General features: G+C 45.3%; 1 protein-coding gene across 9 annotated transcripts in view; it reads left to right on the top strand.

The window, feature by feature from the left end:
- The window catches only part of ABCC5 (ATP binding cassette subfamily C member 5), a 70,329-nt gene that overhangs the window by 31,782 nt on the left and 17,492 nt on the right, over positions 1-21,055 (top strand). For 7 of the 9 annotated variants that reach the window (XR_011152647.1, XM_069023956.1, XM_069023954.1 and 4 more), the window contains 14 exons: positions 133-238; positions 927-1,111; positions 2,160-2,306; positions 2,627-2,756; positions 3,304-3,457; positions 3,572-3,700; positions 4,894-5,080; positions 6,035-6,124; positions 8,371-8,560; positions 9,274-9,433; positions 9,858-9,936; positions 10,544-10,657; positions 11,705-11,869; positions 12,562-12,645. Coding sequence is in view for 8 of the 9 variants with exons in the window: in XM_069023956.1 (XP_068880057.1) it covers positions 133-238; positions 927-1,111; positions 2,160-2,306; positions 2,627-2,756; positions 3,304-3,457; positions 3,572-3,700; positions 4,894-5,080; positions 6,035-6,124; positions 8,371-8,560; positions 9,274-9,433; positions 9,858-9,936; positions 10,544-10,657; positions 11,705-11,869; positions 12,562-12,645 (1,920 nt within the window). In the remaining variant the exon portion in view is untranslated. Of the gene's footprint in view, positions 1-132; positions 239-926; positions 1,112-2,159; positions 2,307-2,626; positions 2,757-3,303; positions 3,458-3,571; positions 3,701-4,893; positions 5,081-6,034; positions 6,125-8,370; positions 8,561-9,273; positions 9,434-9,857; positions 9,937-10,543; positions 10,658-11,704; positions 11,870-12,561; positions 12,646-14,802; positions 14,928-18,360; positions 19,188-21,055 lie in introns of those variants that run through there. The other 2 variants (XM_069023961.1, XM_069023962.1) reach the window with 2 other exon arrangements.

Genomic DNA, 21,055 nt, shown 5'->3' with positions numbered 1-21,055 from the left:
CCTCCTTGATCTCAATGCTGAGCTATTGAAAGCCTTTGTCCTTAGGTGGCAGCTTAATAGACGTTTGTGTTTAGATATGAAAATGTCAAAGCAAAGTACTCCAATATGTTTAGTGTTATTGTTTTCCTGCAGATTAATATAAAGAAGAACACAAACAATTCACTGAAAAGGCCCCAGGATAAAAGTACCAAAACAGGGTCTGTGAAGAAGGAGAAAGTTGTAAAGAAGGAAGAGGAGGGTAACTATGTAATCAGATTTCTGGCTGTAATTATTTTATACTCCAATAAGCTCAAAACATGTGCTTCAAAGTATATTGTTAATGTACCTCTCAGGTTTTGGAAGCTGTCTCAATCCTAGTCACTTAGTGTGGTTGATAGGACACAGGCAGTGGGCAAAGAACGTTCATTAATTCATTAAATATGGGAGCCTGTACAATGTTTTTAAATTCAGTCAGGCTCCTGCTGGTCCAATGCCATCAGCACAAAGGAGCTGGTACTGCCTTGTCTCCCACACCACCTCTTCCTCCTGTCCTGAGAGGGCCACATGTACAGCTTGGTGCTCAGTCCTGGGCAGGACATGGCATTTATGGATGAAAAATTTGAAGGTCTGACTTCTGTAGTTCTGTTTAGTGTTAGCTTTGAACTTCAGGTTTTAAAAAGCAATAGTGAGGCTGATCCCAGCCTAACACTTAAGTCTGTGCTGATGAGGCTTTTTCAGCTGTACTATGACATAAATGATTCTGCAGAAGAAATGTGACTTTTTCAAAAACTGTTCGAACCACTGAGTTCTAAGTGTGAGGTAAAGTGTTTCTGGAAGTACTCTGCATAGTTTGAAAGACTAATTTTGTGTGTGTTCACAAATTTGTAGGAGTTTCATGGAAGAGCTTTTTTTTCCTCACTCCCTCTTCATCCTCTGTTGTTTCACAGGCCAGTTGGTCCAGTTGGAAGAGAAAGGCAAAGGCTCTGTCCCCTGGTCTGTTTATGGCATCTACATTCAGGCAGCTGGAGGCCCCTTTGCATTCCTCATCATCATGGCACTGTTTGTGATGAATGTGGGCAGCACAGCTTTTAGCAACTGGTGGCTGAGTTTCTGGATCAAGCAAGGCAGTGGAGTAAGTTAAGTAGCTTTTCTACCCTTGTGTCTAATGGACTGGGGGTTTGCTCTGCTAGACTAATCCCAAACAGTCCTGCAAAGACCAAATGGTGCTTCCTAATTTAAATAAGTTGTAGGGCTCCCCAGGAGGTGGTCTCACTAGGGAGTTAATCTCTAAGAATAAGAGAGCTCCAGTAATAAGAAGGATATAATAACTCATGTGGTTTAATGCTGCCCTCTGGTTCCTTTTCTTGGTTAGTCTTAAGAAAAGGAAGTGAAAATATGAAAGGGCCCAACAAGCTAATTTTAGTGTTGTTTTTTGTTTAAATGTGATCTTATACTTAACAGGATAATTTTTGTTAGAATATTGCTTTGAGCCAAATGACTTTTGGAAATTACTTTGAAGATTCTGATGATCTGAGATGGTTTGGGCTTTTTCCCATTCCCAGGGCTTTGTTTGCAAGTCTTGTTGCATTTAAAAATCCAAATACAGCTGCAGGACTTTTTTGTGGGGGCACAGAGAGCAAGCTACTAATCTCAGAGATGAAATAATGAAGTGCAGATGGCCAACAATATTAGAACAAGCAATGAGGTCCTTAAACATACTTAAAGATCAAAAATAAAAGAGAGAATGAGAATGTACAACAGTGTGACAGTAAAGAATTTATTGCATAGTGGCAGAAAAAAGCAACAGGGTTTAATAAAGAGCTCTATCCAAAGTAAATATTGCTGTGTAATAGGAGTGCTGGTGTGCAAGTATCTGACATTGTTAAGAAGAACACAAGAAATAAACATGAAATGAGAGATTAGGAATTAAATGAAGTAGGCATTGTGGTAATATTTTGAAAGATATTGTAGGAAAAAGGCTGAGGGCTACAAATCTACAAGTCAAGCATCTCTGCCAGGGAAAACTTTCTGAAGTATTCAATGGTCACTGAAATGTACTTTAAAGAAGAAATATCAAATATGGTGGGAGAAGACACAAGGCAGTTAAATTCTACCACATGTAATGTATACATGCTTCATCCTTGTCTTAACCAATCCCTGAAACCTTGAATTTTCTGCAGAACACCACAGTGACTTTGGGAAATGAGACTGTCATAAGCAGCAGTATGAAGGATAACCCTCACATGCATTACTATGCTGGCATCTATGCACTGTCTATGGCAGTTATGTTGATCCTGAAAGCTGTTCGTGGTGTGGTCTTTGTAAAGGTAGGTGCCAGTGCTGGTGTTTAATGTCTCCCCCTTCTCCTACTTCTGCAAATTGCTGTCACTGTTGTTCTTTTGGTCAACTCCCAAGAGAGACTTTTGAACCAGAGGAAGTCAGTCATGAATTGTGATGTTTCCATAGCCAGCTCTTGAGGCTGCACCATGTTTCTGCTAAACTTCTGCCCAAATGAATAGCTTCCTCCATTGGTTGGAAGCACAGAATGCAATAAAAAACCTCTTATGGTTGGAGAGAAAAATGGAGTAGAATATTTTGGTGCTGCAAACACTGTTTTATAACACTGCAATGTTTTATGCATTGTCAGGGAACTCTAAGAGCATCCTCAAGGCTCCATGATGAGCTCTTCCGCCGCATTCTGCGGAGCCCCATGAAGTTCTTTGACACTACACCCACTGGGAGGATCCTCAACAGGTTTTCCAAAGATATGGATGAAGGTATCTCTCACTGTGTGCCCTGTAAATCCCACTTTCAGACCTCCCAGTTAACTCTTGAGTACTCTCCAGTCTGTTGCTGTTGGGGTGATTGTACCCTATATCTGCTGCCAAATGTGCACTTGCAATAAACAAAGCAGGAACTGGGACATACCCTGGGTTATGATTCTAGAAGGCAGCTGATAGCTCAGATCTGATCATTCACTTACAAAGAAGGGAATGTGCAGCTGCTCTTGTACCTCCAGGCTCCACATGGGCTCTCAGCAGTTAAGGCAGGGGCAACTTAAAACATTAGACTGAGGCTGGTGTGCAGCAGAGGTGGTAATTAGGTCAGAGTTCCATCAGTGCCATTTCTGCAAATGGGAATAATTAGACTGCCAGCAACTCAGAAGGTAAAAACACCCCAATGAAAATGTACATTCTAAATTTGAATAAGCCAAGAGAAATCACTGTCCTAGTCAGTGATGTACAGCTGGACTGAGTTGTTTTATATAAGTTGTTTTAGCTTTCTGCACTCAAGATCTTCCTCTTTTCCTTCTATCTTCACCAGTTGACGTTCGTTTGCCATTTCAAGCAGAGATGTTCATCCAGAACGTCATCCTTGTGTTCTTCTGTGTGGGGGTGATTTCTGGGGTTTTCCCCTGGTTCCTGGTGGCAGTGGGACCCCTCATAGTCCTGTTCACAGTTCTGCATGTTGTGTCTAGGTAAGCACACCAGCTGCTTTGGCTAAAAGTACAGATACTTTTACCTTCAAGTACAACATAATGGTTGGCATGTGGTGGTTCTGCATGAAACTCAAAGTGCTTCTTTCCTTCCAGAGTCTTTATTCGAGAGCTCAAGCGTCTGGACAACATCACACAGTCTCCATTCCTGTCTCACATTACATCTAGCATCCAGGGTCTCTCCACAATCCATGCCTACCACAAAGGACAGGAATTTCTGCACAGGTTAGTCTAGATACCCATCTAGGAGTGGTGGAGCACAAAGCTGAGTGCAACAGGTTGGCATTCAGAAGGGTTTATTACTGGGGTCTGATGGATCATTGGTTCTACAAGTGAGTTACTTTTTCTGGGGAAAAAAATTGGGAGAACAGAAGAAGGGTAAGGGAAAACTGGGAAGAGCAGTGCTGGGGGGGTCCCAGGTGAGTGCTTTCCTCTGGAATTCTCTGCAGTGCAGCAGGTGGTAATGGTGAGGACAAGGTTTTGGCCATACTTTTCCCTACTAGTATGTAATTTTAATCAGGCCCTGCTTAAACTTTCTGTGGGTTGTTTCTCATGATTGTTATTAACATTGCTTAAAGTGTGCTAACCAAACCTCAGTGAAAGTATTGGTGAGCTGTTAGTCTCTGGGCACCTGTGTAACTGGAGAGCATTTGTCAATTACTTCAGTGACCATTAGCCACCGTGTTCACTGTGCCTGGTTTTCTCTAGTATAAACTAAAATCTTTCCAACAAATGTTTATGAGGGAAAGCGAAACATTTCTCATGCGAGTGGTAGTTGCTTCCCATGAGAACCTGCTGTAACAGTAGGGTTTTGCAGCTGCAAAGTCATGAGACCAAGGGTGTGGAAGCATAGGGAAAATTGCCTCAGGAGCTCTGCTACACCAGCAATTACTGGCTTTGTGAGTCTCAGGTGTTTCTCCTTAAATACACTTTCTCAGCTGTGCATTGTCTGGATTGTAAATTAAGTAGTAATTGATGTGTTTTAATTAGGTGTCACCAATTCTATTATTAAAACTTAATTTACTTACACACTTGTGTATAAAATGACACATATTCTGAAGCACTGCTGCTGTTATCTGTGGAGTAATTTGTAGTCATTGAACATCTTCTGGAAGGTCTTGCATAGGTGAAGAGTGGTGAAAGTTTGTGTAATGTCTCTGGCTTTGATTCACCCCAGCATAATTCATTGTTGTAGACAGAGACTTGGTGATTTGACTTTGGAGAGTTTGAGCTAAGTATACATCTGACATTACACAGGAAAGTTTGCAAACCCTGCCATTATGTTTTGGTTTCAAAATTTGTCAGTGATGACTCCTCCCACCCTGAATCCTGATACTGGAACAGGGGTTTAAGTAGGTCTGATATTCATAGACCATCAGGCTCGTGGAATCTACTAACCTTTCTTGTGTTTGTTTCAGGTACCAAGAGCTGCTGGATGACAACCAGGCCCCGTTTTACCTGTTCAGCTGTGCAATGCGCTGGCTGGCTGTGCGGCTGGACATCATCAGCATTGCTCTGATCACAACCACTGGCCTTATGATTGTCCTGATGCATGGCCAGATCCCTCCTGCCTATGCCGGGCTGGCCATCTCATATGCTGTGCAGGTGAGTGTGACCACACACTGTAATATTTTACTGCTCTTTTAATGTAGATATTGCTAATGAGCAAACAGTGTTCAGCGCTGGCTCAGAGGAGCTGCAGGGCTCGGAGCACTCGTGTTGGAGTTGCTGTTTGGCCTCTTCTGCCTCCTTGTGGCGGTGAGGTGAAGAGCTTGGACACCTCGTACTTGAAGCTGTTCTCTTGGGAAGCGTTTCTAAGCTGCGGGTTTCTCAAGGGGTTAATAAATTATGGTGATTTTAAAATTAACTATTAAATTAACTTGCCTTGAACACTTTATTTATTTGTTGTCCAATTTGATACAAGAGTACTTGTATCAAATATCGTAGAATTGTTTAGGTTGGAAAAGACCATAAGGTCATTGAGTCCAACTGTTATCTCAGCAATGACAAGCCCACCACCAAACCATGTCCCCAGGTGCCACGTGTGTACGACTTTTGAATACATCCAGGGATGGTGACTCCACCATTTGCTGGGAAGTTTGTTTCAGTGCTTGGCGACTCTTTTGGTGAAGAAATGTTTGTAACATCCAATCTAAACCTCCCCTGGCACAACTTGAAGTTGTTTTCTCTTGTCCTACTGCTTATTAAGTGGGAGAAGTGAACAAACCCCACCTGGCTACACCCTCCTTCAGGGAGTTGCAGAGAGTGGTAAGATCCCCCCTAAGCCTCCTTATCTCCAGGAGGCCCCCCAGCTCCCTCTGCTGCTCCTCACACAACTCCAGAGCCTTCCCCAGCTCTGTTGCCGTTTTCTGGGCACACTCCAGCACCTCAATGTCTGTCTTGTAGTGTGGAGCCCAAAACTGAACACCGGGTTTGAGGTGTGACCTCATCAGCTCCAAGTACAGTCACTGCCGTGATCCTGTTGGGCACATTCATCTCTTAATTCAATAACAAATCACAGCTCTAAAAATTTGTCTTTGTTTTCTTTCACCACTTCAGTTAACAGGGTTATTCCAGTTTACAGTCAGACTGGCTTCAGAGACAGAAGCTCGTTTCACCTCAGTGGAGAGGATTGACCACTATATCAAGGTAGGACTGTAATGCATTCAGCTGCCTGTTGTGAAATTGTGTTGTTTGTTACATTGCTGGCCTCAGGCATAGTCTGCCTTAGTACAGACTGTATGTTCCTGATCTTGGAACGGCACTAAAGCCTGTGCTGTAACACTGCAGAGTGAGTTTGTTTTATGAAGCACATGTATCAGCACAGGGGGGATGAATGGCCCCAGACCTGATAGATAACTAAGCTTACAGGTATTGCTGGAGTTAAATAAGGATATTGGAAGTTTGCTGACACTCACACTAAAGAGTGGAGTGTGTAAAAAGCGTAACAGAGGATTCAAAACATTATTTTACAGCAAAAGGGTGGTGTTCTGGAATCCTTCATTCCAAACCTAATGGGATTCCTTCATTTAAGCACAGATAACTGTTTTTTACTTTATCTACAAGTAATTCTGCTTCATCCTAATAAGCCTACTTTTCCACAGCTGTCTTATGTAACCTATTTCTATATGCTTAAAAAGTCAAGGGATTGTTCTTACTGCAAACATCAGAAATGTGCTCAGCTAAACATGAGAAATGTGCCAGGCTAAATGCTTAGCAAGCTGCTCTGATTATCTGTAACCCTTTCTTTGTAACTGGGATTTGTGTGCAGAACTGGGCATAGGTCAGTGGGGAAAGCATAGCCAGGAGAAAGCCTCCTAATGAGTCTGGTGTGTGAGGTGAAAGGCTTTTTCATTTAATGTTCCCTGTGAACTTCAGAGGGAGATATATACATATATTTATTTGGTAAATCTGGGCTATTTAGTTGATATTTGTAGCATTTTTTTAAGCCTGTGGATTTAATCCACAGGCTAAAAAACAGAAGGAAAAAAACCAACAAACCTGCCCACTCCCCCAGTTAAATAAATAAAACCTCTGGAGGCATCTAAGTAGAAAATTTCCACATATGGAAGACTTGGTGTCCACACAAGTTGACAACTCTGCCAAATACTGTATCTCTCTCACTGGGCTGAGATGGATTTATCCTTGTAAGGCCTTTAGTGGCAAAATGTACAGTTGTAGGCTGTTGTTTGGTGTTTTTTAAAAGTTATGTCTTTCATTCTATATCACTGTTAAGCAGCACTCTCTGATTTTATTTTTTTTAGTTCTCTAGACAGACATTTATGAAACTGTAAAACTAGTTTAAAGCTGAAGTAAAGGGGTGGGTGAGCAGTGAAACACCATTCAGGTTGTGGGTCTTACCAAGGCCCCGGCTTGGCTTTTTTCGGTGGGGGCTCAATGCTGCTGTTTTGAGCACCAAGCTCAAAGAGTTGGAGCACTATGGTTAGCAGATGGCTGATTTTTTTCTCAAACCCCAGGTGTACAATTAATCTGCCTCTAACTAGATGTTGCAGATGTCCCCAGGTGACATCCCTGTGGGATCTCTCAATGGTCAGTGTAGGAAATGGGTGTCTCCAGAGGGCAACTTATTACCTGTTCCAAGTATTTATATTAGAATGAGAAAAATCACACTGCAGAAAATGCTGGCTTATAGCATTTGTAGGGAGATCTTTTTGGAAAGACTACAAAGGAGTTGTCAGGTTCTGTTTTGAGGTGAATCCCCTGACAGGATTGCTGCCATTCTCTTTGAGGCTGCTTGTGCCAAATATGGGAAAGTGACCTTGACTTCACTCTAAACATGCTATAAAGCCTTGTGTTTGGCTTTCAGATGTTCTGCTTTTCTTTTTTATCTGTGAACTGCTCAAGAAGGGGCAGAGTGAAATAGCAAAAGTGAGCAAGCTGGAAGGGACTGACTCAATGATTCAGTAGGACAGGGAAACATGAGGAGTAAAAGAAAGAGGGTGGCATTTAATGTGTTACTTGGGCATTCTCTTCTGTGTCATCATCAGAGGTGACCCTGGCATGGCACAGCAAATGAGGCATAGAAATGGAGCAGATTTTTGCATCCAGTCTTTGGAGTGCCATGAAACTCACTAGGACTGTGTTGATAAATAATAGGCCTAAAATACATTTTGAATTCCATTGATGAAAACCGTTGTTGTATAGAAGGACTGATGTCATTACTGAAGCAATGGGAGGGGAATTAAGAGTGTGGTCAGTGTAACACAGCAAACTTCTGGACCACTGGACCCACATCCAGCCAAACAGCTCATCCTGGAACTGCTATAAATGATCTGGGCTGAGTCCATGGGGAAGAACTGCAGAAAGCTGCAGCTGATAATTTTCCTTTGATGCTTTGTTTACTGGAGACTGAACTTCTGCATTTTTGTTAAAAGACACTTTCCCTGGAAGCTCCTGCTCGAATTAAGAATAAAACTCCTCCTCTGGACTGGCCACAAGAAGGTGAAGTTGTTTTTGAAAATGCAGAGATGCGGTACCGAGAGAACCTCCCTCTAGTACTTAAAAAAGTGTCCTTTACCATCAAACCGAAGGAAAAGATTGGCATTGTGGGGAGGACAGGCTCAGGTAAGGAAAAACACTAAGCAGGGTTAAATTACTACTTTTACAGAATAGATTGGGGCAGTCTTATTGGTTCTCCTGTTTGACTAAGTTGTTGGTTGCACAGGAGGGGTTGAGCAGTCTGTCAGTGGAGGATTCCATTCATGTGTGCACATAAGCAAGATCCCTGTAGGCAATAGTGAAAACAAGTTTCCATTTAAAGCAGAGGGATACCCTGCTATGCTTGAGCCAGCGTGTTGATCGTAGTTAACTCCCCAAGCCACTGACCAGCACAGATTGGTGCCTATAATGTGCTCATTGCAGCTTCTCTGACTCTTGGAAGTTTTTTGTACTGATGCTGCAGGCAATTTTGGCTCTGAGGCATCCCAGAACTCTGTAATGTGAAGAATCCAAACCCCTGTTTGTGAGATGACTTAAATCAACCTCAGAAGGAGTTTCTAAATAAGTAATTTTTATTGTTGTATTGGGTTTTCATGGCAAGGTTTTGGCAGTGGGGTTGGGGCAGGACTCCAGGGATGGCTTCTTTGAGGAGAGATTAGGAGCTGCCTCCACAATTGCTCAGTTTAAATGCTGAGCCTCAGTACTTACCAGAGCATTGCTGCCAGGACTTTTTGGTATTTTACAACTTAGATGTGGACAGCTTTTAAAATGCTTTCTCATCTGAAAGCTGTTATGATTCTGTAAAAACACCAGTCTTGTTTTTCCTGTCTCATTTTTAGGGAAGTCTTCCCTTGGAATGGCACTCTTTCGTCTTGTTGAACTGTCTGGAGGCTGCATTAAAATTGATGGAGTGAAAATAAATGACATTGGCTTAGCAGATCTTCGGAGCAAACTCTCCATAATCCCTCAGGAACCTGTGCTGTTCAGTGGCACTGTGAGGTTAGTGAGACCATAGGAAGGCAAGAAAAGGACTGAGCAGTCTACCAGTTTATACCTGAAATGCCATAGGTGCCTGGTGAGGTGGTAGCTCTCAGGCATCCTAGCTTCTGTTCTGGTTTTGAAACAAAAAAAGCACAGATGAATGATTTTACCTGGCCCAGTGCAGCACTGGGTGTGATCATTCTACATGGAAGTCTTGCTTCCCTTTAGATGTGGTTGAAGTTTTAGTATCTTTGTCTTCCGTCTCTACTCTTGTTTTTTGGCTCTTCTAACCCCAGCGTGCTGGGAGCATCTGATTTCCTTGGCAAGGAAACTGTCAGTGGAAGGCCAGATGGAAATCACCTGTCTGGATGAATTAGCACACTGCTGCTTTGCCATTCATTGCTGAGTTAAAATTCTGCTTGTTTTCTGCTTCCTCTTCCAGATCAAACTTGGATCCTTTCAATCAGTACAGTGAGGAACAGATCTGGGCTGCTTTGGAAAGGACTCACATGAAGGAGTGTGTAAGTATTATTTACCTTGGGAGATACATGTTTGTATTTGACTTCCAAAGCAACATGTTCTGTTAGTAGCTACATTAGAGGTCTTTAGATAAAGCTTTTTCTCTGTATTTTTTCCCCTTGTTCTCTATGCTTTATTTGACCAATCTTTAAACTTTTTTCCCATGATTTTATCAGACTGATATTTTTGGTTTTTTGAGAACATGCCATGTTCTGTGTGTATTTTTTAGTATACAGCATAGCAGAGTGCTGCTTCATCACAGGGATTCTTAAGGTGTTAAAACATTTCAAGTGATATTTTTCTGTATGTGCCTTAAGTGTGCATTCTGCATTTCTATTTGAGTGTACATGTTGCATGTGTACATTTATAGGGACCTTAAAACCTGCCCTTTGTGAGGCCCTCTGCAGCAAGTCTTGCTGCCATGACATTTCCAATTCTTTTTCTTGTAAGTCAAGTGGCAGCTATGGCTATGGAATTCAGGCTGCAGGAATTCCTGCAGGGACTAGGTTCACTCTCTTCTCTTGGTGACAAAGATTGTCAGGAGATCTGTTTGTGTTTATATGATTTTATGCAATTCTGTAAGATTTTCTCCTCTTCTTTCCCATGCAGGTTGCACAGCTGCCTATGAAACTTGATTCAGAAGTGATGGAAAATGGGGAGAACTTTTCTGTTGGAGAGAGACAGTTACTGTGCATAGCTAGAGCTCTGCTGCGTCGTTGCAAGGTGAGCGCAGCAGGGAGAGAAATAGCTGGAGATACCAAAATTATAGGATTGAACAAGCCTTCTTTTGTGCTGGATTCTTTCTGTCAGAGGAATCTCACCAATGATTATTGCAACCCAGAGAGGTGTAAGGTTAAAACAACCAGGAAGGTATTTGTAGCCAGCTCCTGTAATGTCCTGCCATTGGAAAGGTGTTTGCAAGTGTTAACAGTAGTGTGTCAGACTGGCCTAATCTTTTATTCTGTGTCCTGTTACTGGAGAGCATCAGATTCTTCCCTTCTTCCACCTTTTTGTGAATATGAGCCAAGTGTTTTCCTTCTACTAAAATGTGGTCTCCAAGTAGAGTTTGGGACCATGCTATGCCAGCCAAGTGAAAGGTTTTGCAGGAATGGAAAACAATAATTACAGTGAGAAAGGACTTTTGGATTGAGATTGACCAGGATTCTGGTTTTAACAACCTTTTTTTCTGAAATGCAACATATTTTAAAGTTCACTCTGCATCTGTTTTTAAAGTCAGACTACTCAGCAGAAGTTACTGTCTCTGCAGTACCTGCACAAAGCATGTCCAGTTCAGCTTTGACAAAAAGTCACTCCAAATCAGTTTATGTCTGAGAGGAAGAGAATTCTTACCCAGCACAAGGAAAGTATTAAGCCTAGTCAGTATTGACTCATTTCAGAAGGAATGTCACCACTAAGCATGTGTCAAATTAGTTTACTGGTAAAATTTGTATTTGAGATTAATCTACTGAATATGAAACTGAAAGTAGGAAACTTGAGGCCTGGGTCATAACCCAGATGCAGCTCTAGGATGTGACCATAAAATGTAAGTGTGATCCATAGGTCATCCCAGTGTGATCCTTTGTTGAAGGCAATTACATAAAGAAAACTGAAAGGCTACTTTTAAAAACTGCTTTTGTGCCCACAGCTCTGTAAGGATTGCTGGTTGTGACAACTCTTGGCCATGGCCATTCTGCCCACTCTATGTATTTTTATATTCAGGGAGGGAAGGTGTGACTGTGGGTAACAGCCAGGATTCTGTGCTGCTTTCAGATATTGATCTTGGATGAAGCAACAGCTGCTATGGACACAGAGACAGACTTACTGATCCAGGAGACCATCAGAGAGGCGTTTGCAGACTGCACTATGTTAACAATTGCTCATCGCCTGCACACAGTCCTGGGCTGTGATCGGATCATGGTGCTAACACAGGGACAGGTGAGCAGGGAGGCGTCTCTGCCTCTGCTCTGGTGGTGCCATGTGTGCAGACTGAACTGAGGGAACAACTGCTCTGCAGGGTAGAAAATCCTCTGTGTTCATTTACACAGAGGATTTTGGTAATAATACTCCAACAGAATCAGTTGCTACCTGACTGTGACAAAATCAAAGATGGCAAAATTCTGGTTTTGCACTGAGAAAGTACCATAGAATAACAGTTTATCTTTAAAAATATTTTTGAAATGCCCTTGGTAGGTTAATTCTGAGATGGGTAATAACATAATGGGACACTGCCCAGCAGGGATGTTTACTTTGATAAAGCCCTGTGCCATCAAGCATGCCTATGGCAGATACTTACCTATTTTTCAGGTTTCCATTTGGGAGTCATAAACAGTTAAATCAAATGTAAGAACATTGGGCGAGGCTCTTAAAGGTAGAGAAGGCAAAAGCCCATAGTATCTGCCTCTGCCAGAGCCAGCAGAGGTTGCTTGCTATTGGGTTAGTTCCAGTGTTTGAGCCAGTCTGAAGCTTTACAGTATCCATAAATGCATGTACTTTCACTGCCTGGTCTCTCATCTAAAGGTGAATGCTGTGTTTTCTATTCTTTGCTATCACATCACAAGTCCAAGGGGTGGGAGTCAATTTCCTGCTGAATTTTACTGACATATTTTACCTGCCTTGTTTGGTTTCAGGTAGTGGAATTCGACACCCCAACTGCCCTTCTGGCCAACGAGAACTCGCGCTTCTATGCTATGTTTGCTGCTGCAGAGAACAAGGTTGCTGTCAAGGGCTAAAATTCAGGGCAAAGTCACTTTAATTTTGGAGAGCTGTGCTCCCTGCCTGTGGCAGGCCAGCTCTTCTTCCTCCTCCTCCTCGCAGATTATTGCCTTTTCATCTTTTAATTTTTAGCACAATGTGTCAAGCCAGAGAGTTTTTAAAACCATGTCAGAAGAACTCTTAATGTTTTTATTATTGTATTTATTCCATATTACTAATTTTTTGTTATTAAATGCACTCTACAAATGGCTCAGGGAGCCATAGTTATAAATGTATCAGAGGCCTATAATGAAGCTTTATACATGTAGCTATATCTATACATAATTCTGTATATAGCCTATATTTACAGTGGAAATGTAAGCTGTTTATTTTATATTAAAATAAGCACTGTATTAATAACAGTGCATATTCTTTTTTATCATTTTTGTACAGTTTATGGTACCAGAGATCTGGCTTTGTTATCGGATGGTATCAGACACCGTTTTGTCTTTTACAGTTCGTCTTTTCCTAGTGCCAGATTTTCTGCGTGTCTGAGTGGAAGTGAAGCTTTGCAATAGTGTCCTTTATTGTCACATCTTTGTCTAGCGCAGCAGAGAAGAGCTCTGTGGTGTAACTATTGCATTGTAATTTATCAAAGCTATTTGGGGCATTGCTAATGTTCACCACAGCAGCGGCTGCTGCTTCCCATAATGCTTTTCCAAAGCAGGGTTTTTAGTGATCAGAGTGGGGAACCACTCCTGGGTCACATTAAGGCCTTGTATTTTCTCAGTGTTCTGACACAGTATTTCTTACTGTATCAGCAGAGTTTATTTTAATGCAAGCCAGCCCAAGCTCTTCCTGCTTCGCTGATCTAACACAACCAAAATCTTACTGTTCGTGGAATGATCTGTAACAAATTAATCATAAGGTTCAAATCATACCCTGTATGCTGTCAGGAAAGCCTTTTCAGAGTTGCTTCAGCTGACTGACTCTCTAGCTTGAAGCTGCTAACACTCCTCAGAGATTTAGGTTGGCTTTCACTGGCATGGGTAACACTAACTCTTTGTTCTGCTCACTTATACTAAGATTAATCAACATCGATATTTCCTGTTTCTTTCTTGCACACTTGTTAAGGAAGCAGTCCTCGACCCCACATCTTCTGGAACCTTAAAGGGGTTTCTGTTGATCAGGATGTAACACTGGTGTAGGACACGGTTTTCTTACTGTAAATGACCTACCTCAGGTTACTGGGTTCTGCGTAGTGCGTTGCCATGATCACTGTACACCATCCCTGTTTTTTGGGACCTGTGGCCCGGGGGGACACAGTCGCTCCTGTGATAGCTGTGACTTATTGAATGGTCAGCGTTGCATGTCTTTGTCAACTTGGACATTTTGTAGCCTTAGCATGTTTGCAAAATGTCTCATTGAGGCAGAAATCTGAAAAGTAAATAAAACTATTTTGGGTTTTGTAAATTTTATTGGCTTAAGTGGTTTGTTTTGGGCACATAAATAACTTTGCACCTTTCTGAGCCCTGGGGAACAGGTTTGCAGTCTTTTTTTGTTTGTTTTTTCCTCTTGTCATGTATCGAGGTCCAATCTTTCTTTCTTCAGAGTAAAGGTGTTTCTTTAAAAGTGTGGTGGGTGATTTTTGTGCCCTCCAGCATAGCATGGGGGTTGCTTGAAATACATGTATGTTAAGTAGTACAGGAAGTAATAATTTATAGTGCAAGTATTCAAGCCAAGTAGAAGGGCTGAGGTCAGGTGGAAGACCTTCTTAGGCTCAGATTTTCTATTTTCTTTACCTGAAAGCACTACAGTTTATAGTGTGACATGACTGCAAAGTCACAGAAAGAAGCATTTCTACCTACCAGTCCCACAGGCAAATCGTGGCATTAACAGAGCTTGCGCTGTAGCTGGAAGCAGCACAAAAAGCATTGTTGTGATTGTTCTTAACTCTTTTCCAAAGCAAGAATTAGCTGGCACAGACCTTACCCTGCTCACAGGCCTGGAGTTTGCCCCATGGACTTTAGCATTTCACTTGAAGGAAATGGGCTAATGTGCCTGGTTCTGAGTGCTGCTGGGGTCAGTGTGTGGCTTTACTTTACAGCTAAGGCTGAGCTAATGGCAGTCTGGGCAAAAGGGGAGCCATCCTGATCTTATCCTCCTTCTTCTTCCAGGCTGGGACTTCCTCTTCCTTTCCTGATGCCAGCAGTGGCTCTTGTGTGGTCCAGATCAGAAAGCTAACTTGCAGAAAGCAGGAGTGCTGTACAAAGGAGACAGGAAGGCACCACCTGGAAGGGAGGTGAAGTGGGGCTGCTCTTTTCAGTAGGTGCTGGCTGTAACAGTAGCATAGGTGTGAGAGGGAACTGCTCAGCGTTCGCTGCCCCAAACTGCTGCTTCCCAGTTACACTCTCCTAAAGAGCTGGATCTTTGCTGCAGCTTTGGTGAGCTGAAACAGCTCAGCAAGGTGTCAGACAAGGGCCTGTGATAGAGCAGGTGAACAGTCACCTGTGAACAGCAGGGATTAACTCAACCATTTTGTTAAACCTTAGCTGCAGCATTGTTACTTTGGAATTAAAGACAGAGACTGACAGAAGGAAATGCTCTTTCTGTTGTGATCACTTCTGTGCTTCATTTGGTACTTGTCTCACAGATGCACTGAAGTATTGCTGCTCACAGGGGTAGCTGTAATTTTTTTACTGGCTTTCATCCCAAACCACAGGAGCAAGCTGAGGCCTGGCCAAGGGCCCTATCACTGAAGTGGAAGGAAGAAACAATATTTACAAATGGTACTGAAATATCTGTATCTTCGGAGCATTCTACAAGAGGTTGATTATGATTGGAAGGTTCAGGAGTTGGATTCTGCTTTAGAATTTATAGTGTGATACCCAGGGAAGATTTCATCCTACGAGGAATAGAATAAGATGCTGGGATTGGGACAGAGATTTTCCTTAAAGAGATCCTGCCCAAAATAGCATGGAGATAGAACAGAAGTATGTGCTAGTTTAATATCAACTGGCAGCTAAGCCCCACACAGTCCTGTGGGATGAGGGAGAGAATTGGAAGGGTAGGAAGCTAGAAAACTTGAGAGCTGAGATCAAAACAGTTTAATAGGGAAAGCAAAAGCCACACAAGCAAACTAAAACAAGGTATTAATTCCCCACATCCCAGCCTTCTCCATGAAAGCAGGGCTCCATTGTGGGTAATGGTGACTTGGGAAACAAACACCATCCTCTGAATGTCCCCTCCTTCCGAATGTCCCCTCCTTCCTCTCCAGCTTTTATAATGCCATATGATCTGGAATATCTCTCTGGTTAGTTGGGTCAGCTGTCCCTGCTCTGTCCCATCCCATCTCCTTGAGCACCCCCAGCCTCCTCACTAGTCAAGTGAGAAGCAGAAATGTCCTTGGCTCTGTGCAAGCCCTGCTCAGCAACAGCTGCAATATCCCTGAATTATCAACACTGTTTTCAGCACAAACCCCAAACACAGCTTGATACCAGCTACTGTGAAGAAAATTCACTCTAGCCCAGCCAAAACCAGCACACCTTCCAGCAAAGGCTGTGGCCCAAGACCAGCAAGTGTGCAAGAGGAGAGAGATTTGCCTGGGATAACTGGTTACTGTATTGTCCTCTGGACTTTCCATTACCTCAGTTTTGCTTAGTCTGTCCAAACACAGCGAGTGCAGCTGATCCTGATTCATTATCAAAAGCTTAGAGCCTCTTCAAGAGAATGTGTTCCTGCTCATCTTGTCAGTCTGATGAGTGGACACATTGCACTTGCTTGGGACTTCAACCAAAGCACAGGTACGATTCTTCTAAAATTACCCAGGAGATAACATGCAGTTAGATTGATGTAATTAAGTGTCAAATCGGGCCCTGCAGCTGTGCTGGCTTGAACACCTGAGGACATTTCACCCTTACCTGTGGTGAAGGTCATGCAGGGTCAGATCCTGAGGCTGCTGGGCTGTGCTTTGCACATCACCTGTAGGTGAAATCCAGGTCAAACAGGCCTTAGTGCATCACTGGAAACAAAATTTGAAAAAGCCAAATTTTTTCAAAAGGCAATTGGTATGAGTGAGAGAAGGTATCAGAAGGATAAAAGCAGGACGTTTGATTTATTAAAGAACATGGACAGAAAAGATGGCAGGACAAAGTGTTTTTCTTAGTTACAAGGGAATTTATTGCAATGACAAAATTGCTCTTTGGAGGTTCTTCAAAAGAACACTGAGAAAGTGCACGGTGCTGTACCCAGCAACCGAAGAGCCTGAGTGTTATTTTTTTACTGCAACTGTAGCATGTGTTTTACTATATATAAAACTATATATGTTTTACACAAAGGTTTTCTTTAGCTTTAGGTTGGTAGATGGTGATTCTGTGTTTAACCCTTGGTTGAGCTGGTAACTGCAGCCACAATGTGCTGAGGCTACAGTTTGTGCCTCTGGTGTGATGATACAGTGGAAACTTAGCTGGAATTTGGTGCAGATGCTGCAGCTGTTAGTGTAAGGCTTGGGAGGCTTTTAGAATGTACCACTGTGGGTTCATTAAACCCACAACCATGTGAGAAATGTTCCTGTCTTATCCAAAATACTTGTGTTGGAGCCTCATCAGGCAGTGAGGTAGGCAAAGCCTAACAGTGAAAATTAGAGTGAAAATAACTTACAGAAATGTCATTACATGGGACAGAGACTTTATGCTGCCCCTGGGCTGGGGGGAGTGCAAATCACAGTTACTTGCACAGGCCTCCTTCCTTCCAGCTTGCTGACTCCTGCTGTTGCCATGCAGAGAAACAAGTGCTGTACAAAGCTGGTAATTTTGTGGTTTCTGTCCTTTCCCATTTAGGAAGGCAGCAGTATAGGGTGTGTGATTGATTACCTAGAGTTCTAGGGAAGAGTAAAGTGCATTATATCTGAGCAGGGCTCTGGGGCCAGTTTTCAGTGAGACTTGGAGGCAGGAAACTACAGGCAGCCCAGCTGGGAGGGAAAGGATTTTAAAAAGGGTGTATATGGGGTGCAGGAAGAAGGGAGGCTATTTAGGGTTAGCTGTGAGCTCGATGTGGGGGTGTGACCAGGAGGAGTGAGGAAGCCAAAATAGGTACCGGTAGGATGAGGGTGCAAGAATCAGCCCTGCTAGGAGCCGTGGTATTGAGGTTTTGGGGGTGTTTGTCGTGGAGCCAGGAGCGGGGGACGGTGAGGCTTTCACTCACTGTGCGGAGGGGACAGAGCTGGCTGTGAGGGGACAGGAGCCACCCGAGCGGGGCCTTGTGGCCATGCCAAGGCCGTCCCCAGAGCAGGAGCGCTGGGAATTGGTGTGTCCGGGCCAGGCACGGGTGGGATAGGGGGAGAGGAGGGAAGCTCTGCGTGGGCCGGTTAAAGCTGCCCTGTGAACAGGGGAACGGCTGGACCGAGCTGCCGGTGCTCAGGGCGGCACGCGCGGATGCCCACACGTGTGAGCGAGGGAATGAACGAATGAATGAGCGAAGGAACGAGTGAACGCTGCTCTCCCGGGAGCGATGCCGGTCCCGGAGCTGTCCCGCCGCCCGCGCTGTGCTCGGCTGCCCCGGGCCGGGCTGAGGCGCCGCGGGGCGGTGCCGGGAGCGGGGCGGGTGCGCGCGCAGCGGGCGGGCGGGGCGGGGCCGCCCTCCAGCGCCCCCCGGCGCCCCCCGGCGGCCGCGCCCGCCGCTGCTGTCCGGGCCCGGGCCCTGCGTTCCCTCGGCCGGTCTTTTCCGCCTCCCCCTCCCCGCCCCGGCCGCTCCGGCCGCCGGGGCCTCCCTCCTCCCCGCCCGCCCATGGATTTCACATAGCAGCCGCCGCCTCCGCCGCCTCCTCCTCCTCCTCCGCCGCCGCTCCATGGCGGCTCCGGCTCCGCGGCCGCCCGGCCTGTGCTGCTGCCGCAAGGGTTCTGCGGCCGGGCCGGAGGCGCCGCCGGCCCCGCCGCCACCTCCCGAGCCGCCGCCGGACGTGGCGTCGGCGTCCAGCTCGCAGCTCTTCAGCCTGAGGCACCTGCACCTGGGGCTGGAGCTGCGGCCCGAGGCGCGGGCGCTGGCGGGCTGCCTGGTGCTGGAGCTCTGCGCGCTGCGCCCGCAGCCCCGCGCCCTGGTGCTGGACGTGCACCCGGCGCTGCGCGTCCTCTCGGCCGCTTTCCGCCGCGCCGCGGCCGGGGAAGCGCCCTGCGCCTTCGCCTTCTCGCCCGCCGAGGCCGCCGCCGCCCCAGCCCCGCCGCCCCCGCCGCCCTGCCCGCCGCCGCCGCCGCCCTGCGCGCCGCCCTGCGCCGCCAGCCCGCCCGCCACCGCCACCTTCCTCTCGGCGCCCTGCATCGCCGCCGGACCGCTGCCCCCCGCCGCCCCCCCGGCGGACCCGCCCGCCGGCCCCCCGCCCGCCGCCGCCGAGCCGCCGCCGCCGCTGCCCCTCTTCTCCCAGCCGCCCTGCTCCGCCTGCCCGCTCGGCTTCAGAGTGGACCCCTTCACCGACTATGGCTCGTCCCTCACTGTCTCCCTGCCCGCCGCCCTCCAGCCGCACCAGCCCTTCCAGATCATCGTCCGCTACACGACGGCCGACGGCCCTGCCGTGAGTACCGGGCAGGGGTTGGTAACGTAGGAAACCGGTCCCGGAGCGGCTGGCAGAGCCCTCCCGTGTAGCCCGTGCCTGTCGCACATCTTTATTTCTGTTCTAAGTGACCGCCGGGGAAGCGCCCGGCCCCGCAGCAAAGGCGGTGGGAGACATCTCCCTGCCAGCCCCTCCGGTCCTGTCCCTGGCCCTCATCGCCTGGCAGTGCCAGCCCGCTGGGCAGCAGCATCTGTTGCCCTGCCCGCAGGGGCTCTCGGCACTGCCAGCCCTGCCGTCCTCCGCCGCACTCAGCAGCGGTGCTCGTACCGACCCAGCTGCTCTCCCTCCTGTCTTCTCCTATCGAGTGGACCCCAAGGCTATTCATCCTCCACCGCAATAGTAATTTAAAAGTTTTTCGTTCTTTAAGGGCATTGCAGTTGTTGGCGAGGAGAGTGAAAATTTGAAAACTGCTGCCTCGACTCAGTCCTTCAGGACAAATTATGTCATCCACAATTCAGGAGTTTCCCTGGGGGTTTTGCCAGCTGCTAACAAAATCAGGCCTGGCGCACCTAGGCTGGTGTTCCAATGAGCCGTGGTCAGGAGCTTTGAGAACAGGGGTGATTCTACATGTTCCTACAAGTTATCTGCTGAAAAAAGGGATGAGAAATGGCCCAAAACACCCCTTTGGATGTGGCCATGGAGGTGCTTCCATGTCTGTGGATTAGCTTTCTTCAACAGTGAAATGCTTTGTAAATTCTGTCACTTCTTTTAAACCCCCGGTATTTAGAACCACTTTATTCCCGGCCTTTTAGGTGCTGCCTGTCAGATCTTGTGTTTTTAAGAAGTTATGATAGTGAAAATACGAAGTTCCCACTTGAACATCAGTTCTTTTTATTACTGTACAGTCTGTTCAGGTTGGGAATTAAACTGAAGTGATTTTCATCACGTGGTTCGTGAATCTATTTGCAAAAGAAATTTTTTTTTTCTTAAGAGTCTTGCAACTTTGTTGCCTCTATCTTGCCTAAAGGAATTGACTCTCAGCCCTCTGATTTGGTGTTGCTGTTGCACTGGTCAAAACCGGTAAACATGTCGATCTATTTGATTTTTACAATGTATTTAACAAGAGCAGGAATTGAACATAAAGGCTTCTTGCAAAACAACCCACAGGAAGTAAATAGTAGGCCTTTCCTCATGACAGGAAAGTGTTGCTGATTAGAATGAGTTTGCTGGATGTTTCTCTGTCTAATTTTAATACTACATGGAAGATCACAAAAGTAATTTCATCATTGGAATGATCTGGGTAGTCTTAATACATTGGCTCGCTTGGAATAGTGAGTTCCACCTGAAGATTTTTATTGATGGAAGTTTCCTGTGGTCATAGGGTAACTTTTTAATGTTCTACTCCTTCCCTAAAAGTGCAAAAATGAAGATTCTGGCGCTTTTAAAGTTCAGATCCACTTGGATATTGTTCCTTTTCACCTCTGAAATTCCTGGCTTTACTATTTCCTTGTACAATGCTCTGTCCAGAAGATTCTGTTCATTATTTTTTTCCTGGGTTTATGAAGAAACCTGTTTCTTTTGTCCACTCTCTGCCTTGTTTATGGTGAGAAGGCTTTAAAACTAATTTGGCATTGCTGTGTGCTCTGTAATCGTTCTCAGTCTGGCTGAGCCACACCTCCCAAAGTACATGATAACGTGCTTTCCTCCTCTTGAACAAATTGTTTTATTTTAGACCAGCCTGTGCTTTCCCCTGAGTTTTGCCAGTCCTGTTGCCAAAGGGGCAGCCTGTCCTGCTGAGTCTATGAAGAAATGATCTCAGTAGGATTGGAATACTGATCTGGCTTTGGGAATTATGTGAAAACCACTGGAAGCTTCAGAGCACTGATTGA

Source organism: Aphelocoma coerulescens, chromosome 9 (genome assembly GCF_041296385.1).
Source record: "Aphelocoma coerulescens isolate FSJ_1873_10779 chromosome 9, UR_Acoe_1.0, whole genome shotgun sequence".
Classification (NCBI taxonomy): Eukaryota; Metazoa; Chordata; class Aves; order Passeriformes; family Corvidae; genus Aphelocoma; species Aphelocoma coerulescens.
The sequence above is the reverse complement of the archived record's forward strand: the minus strand, read 5'-3'. Positions and strand labels throughout refer to the sequence as shown.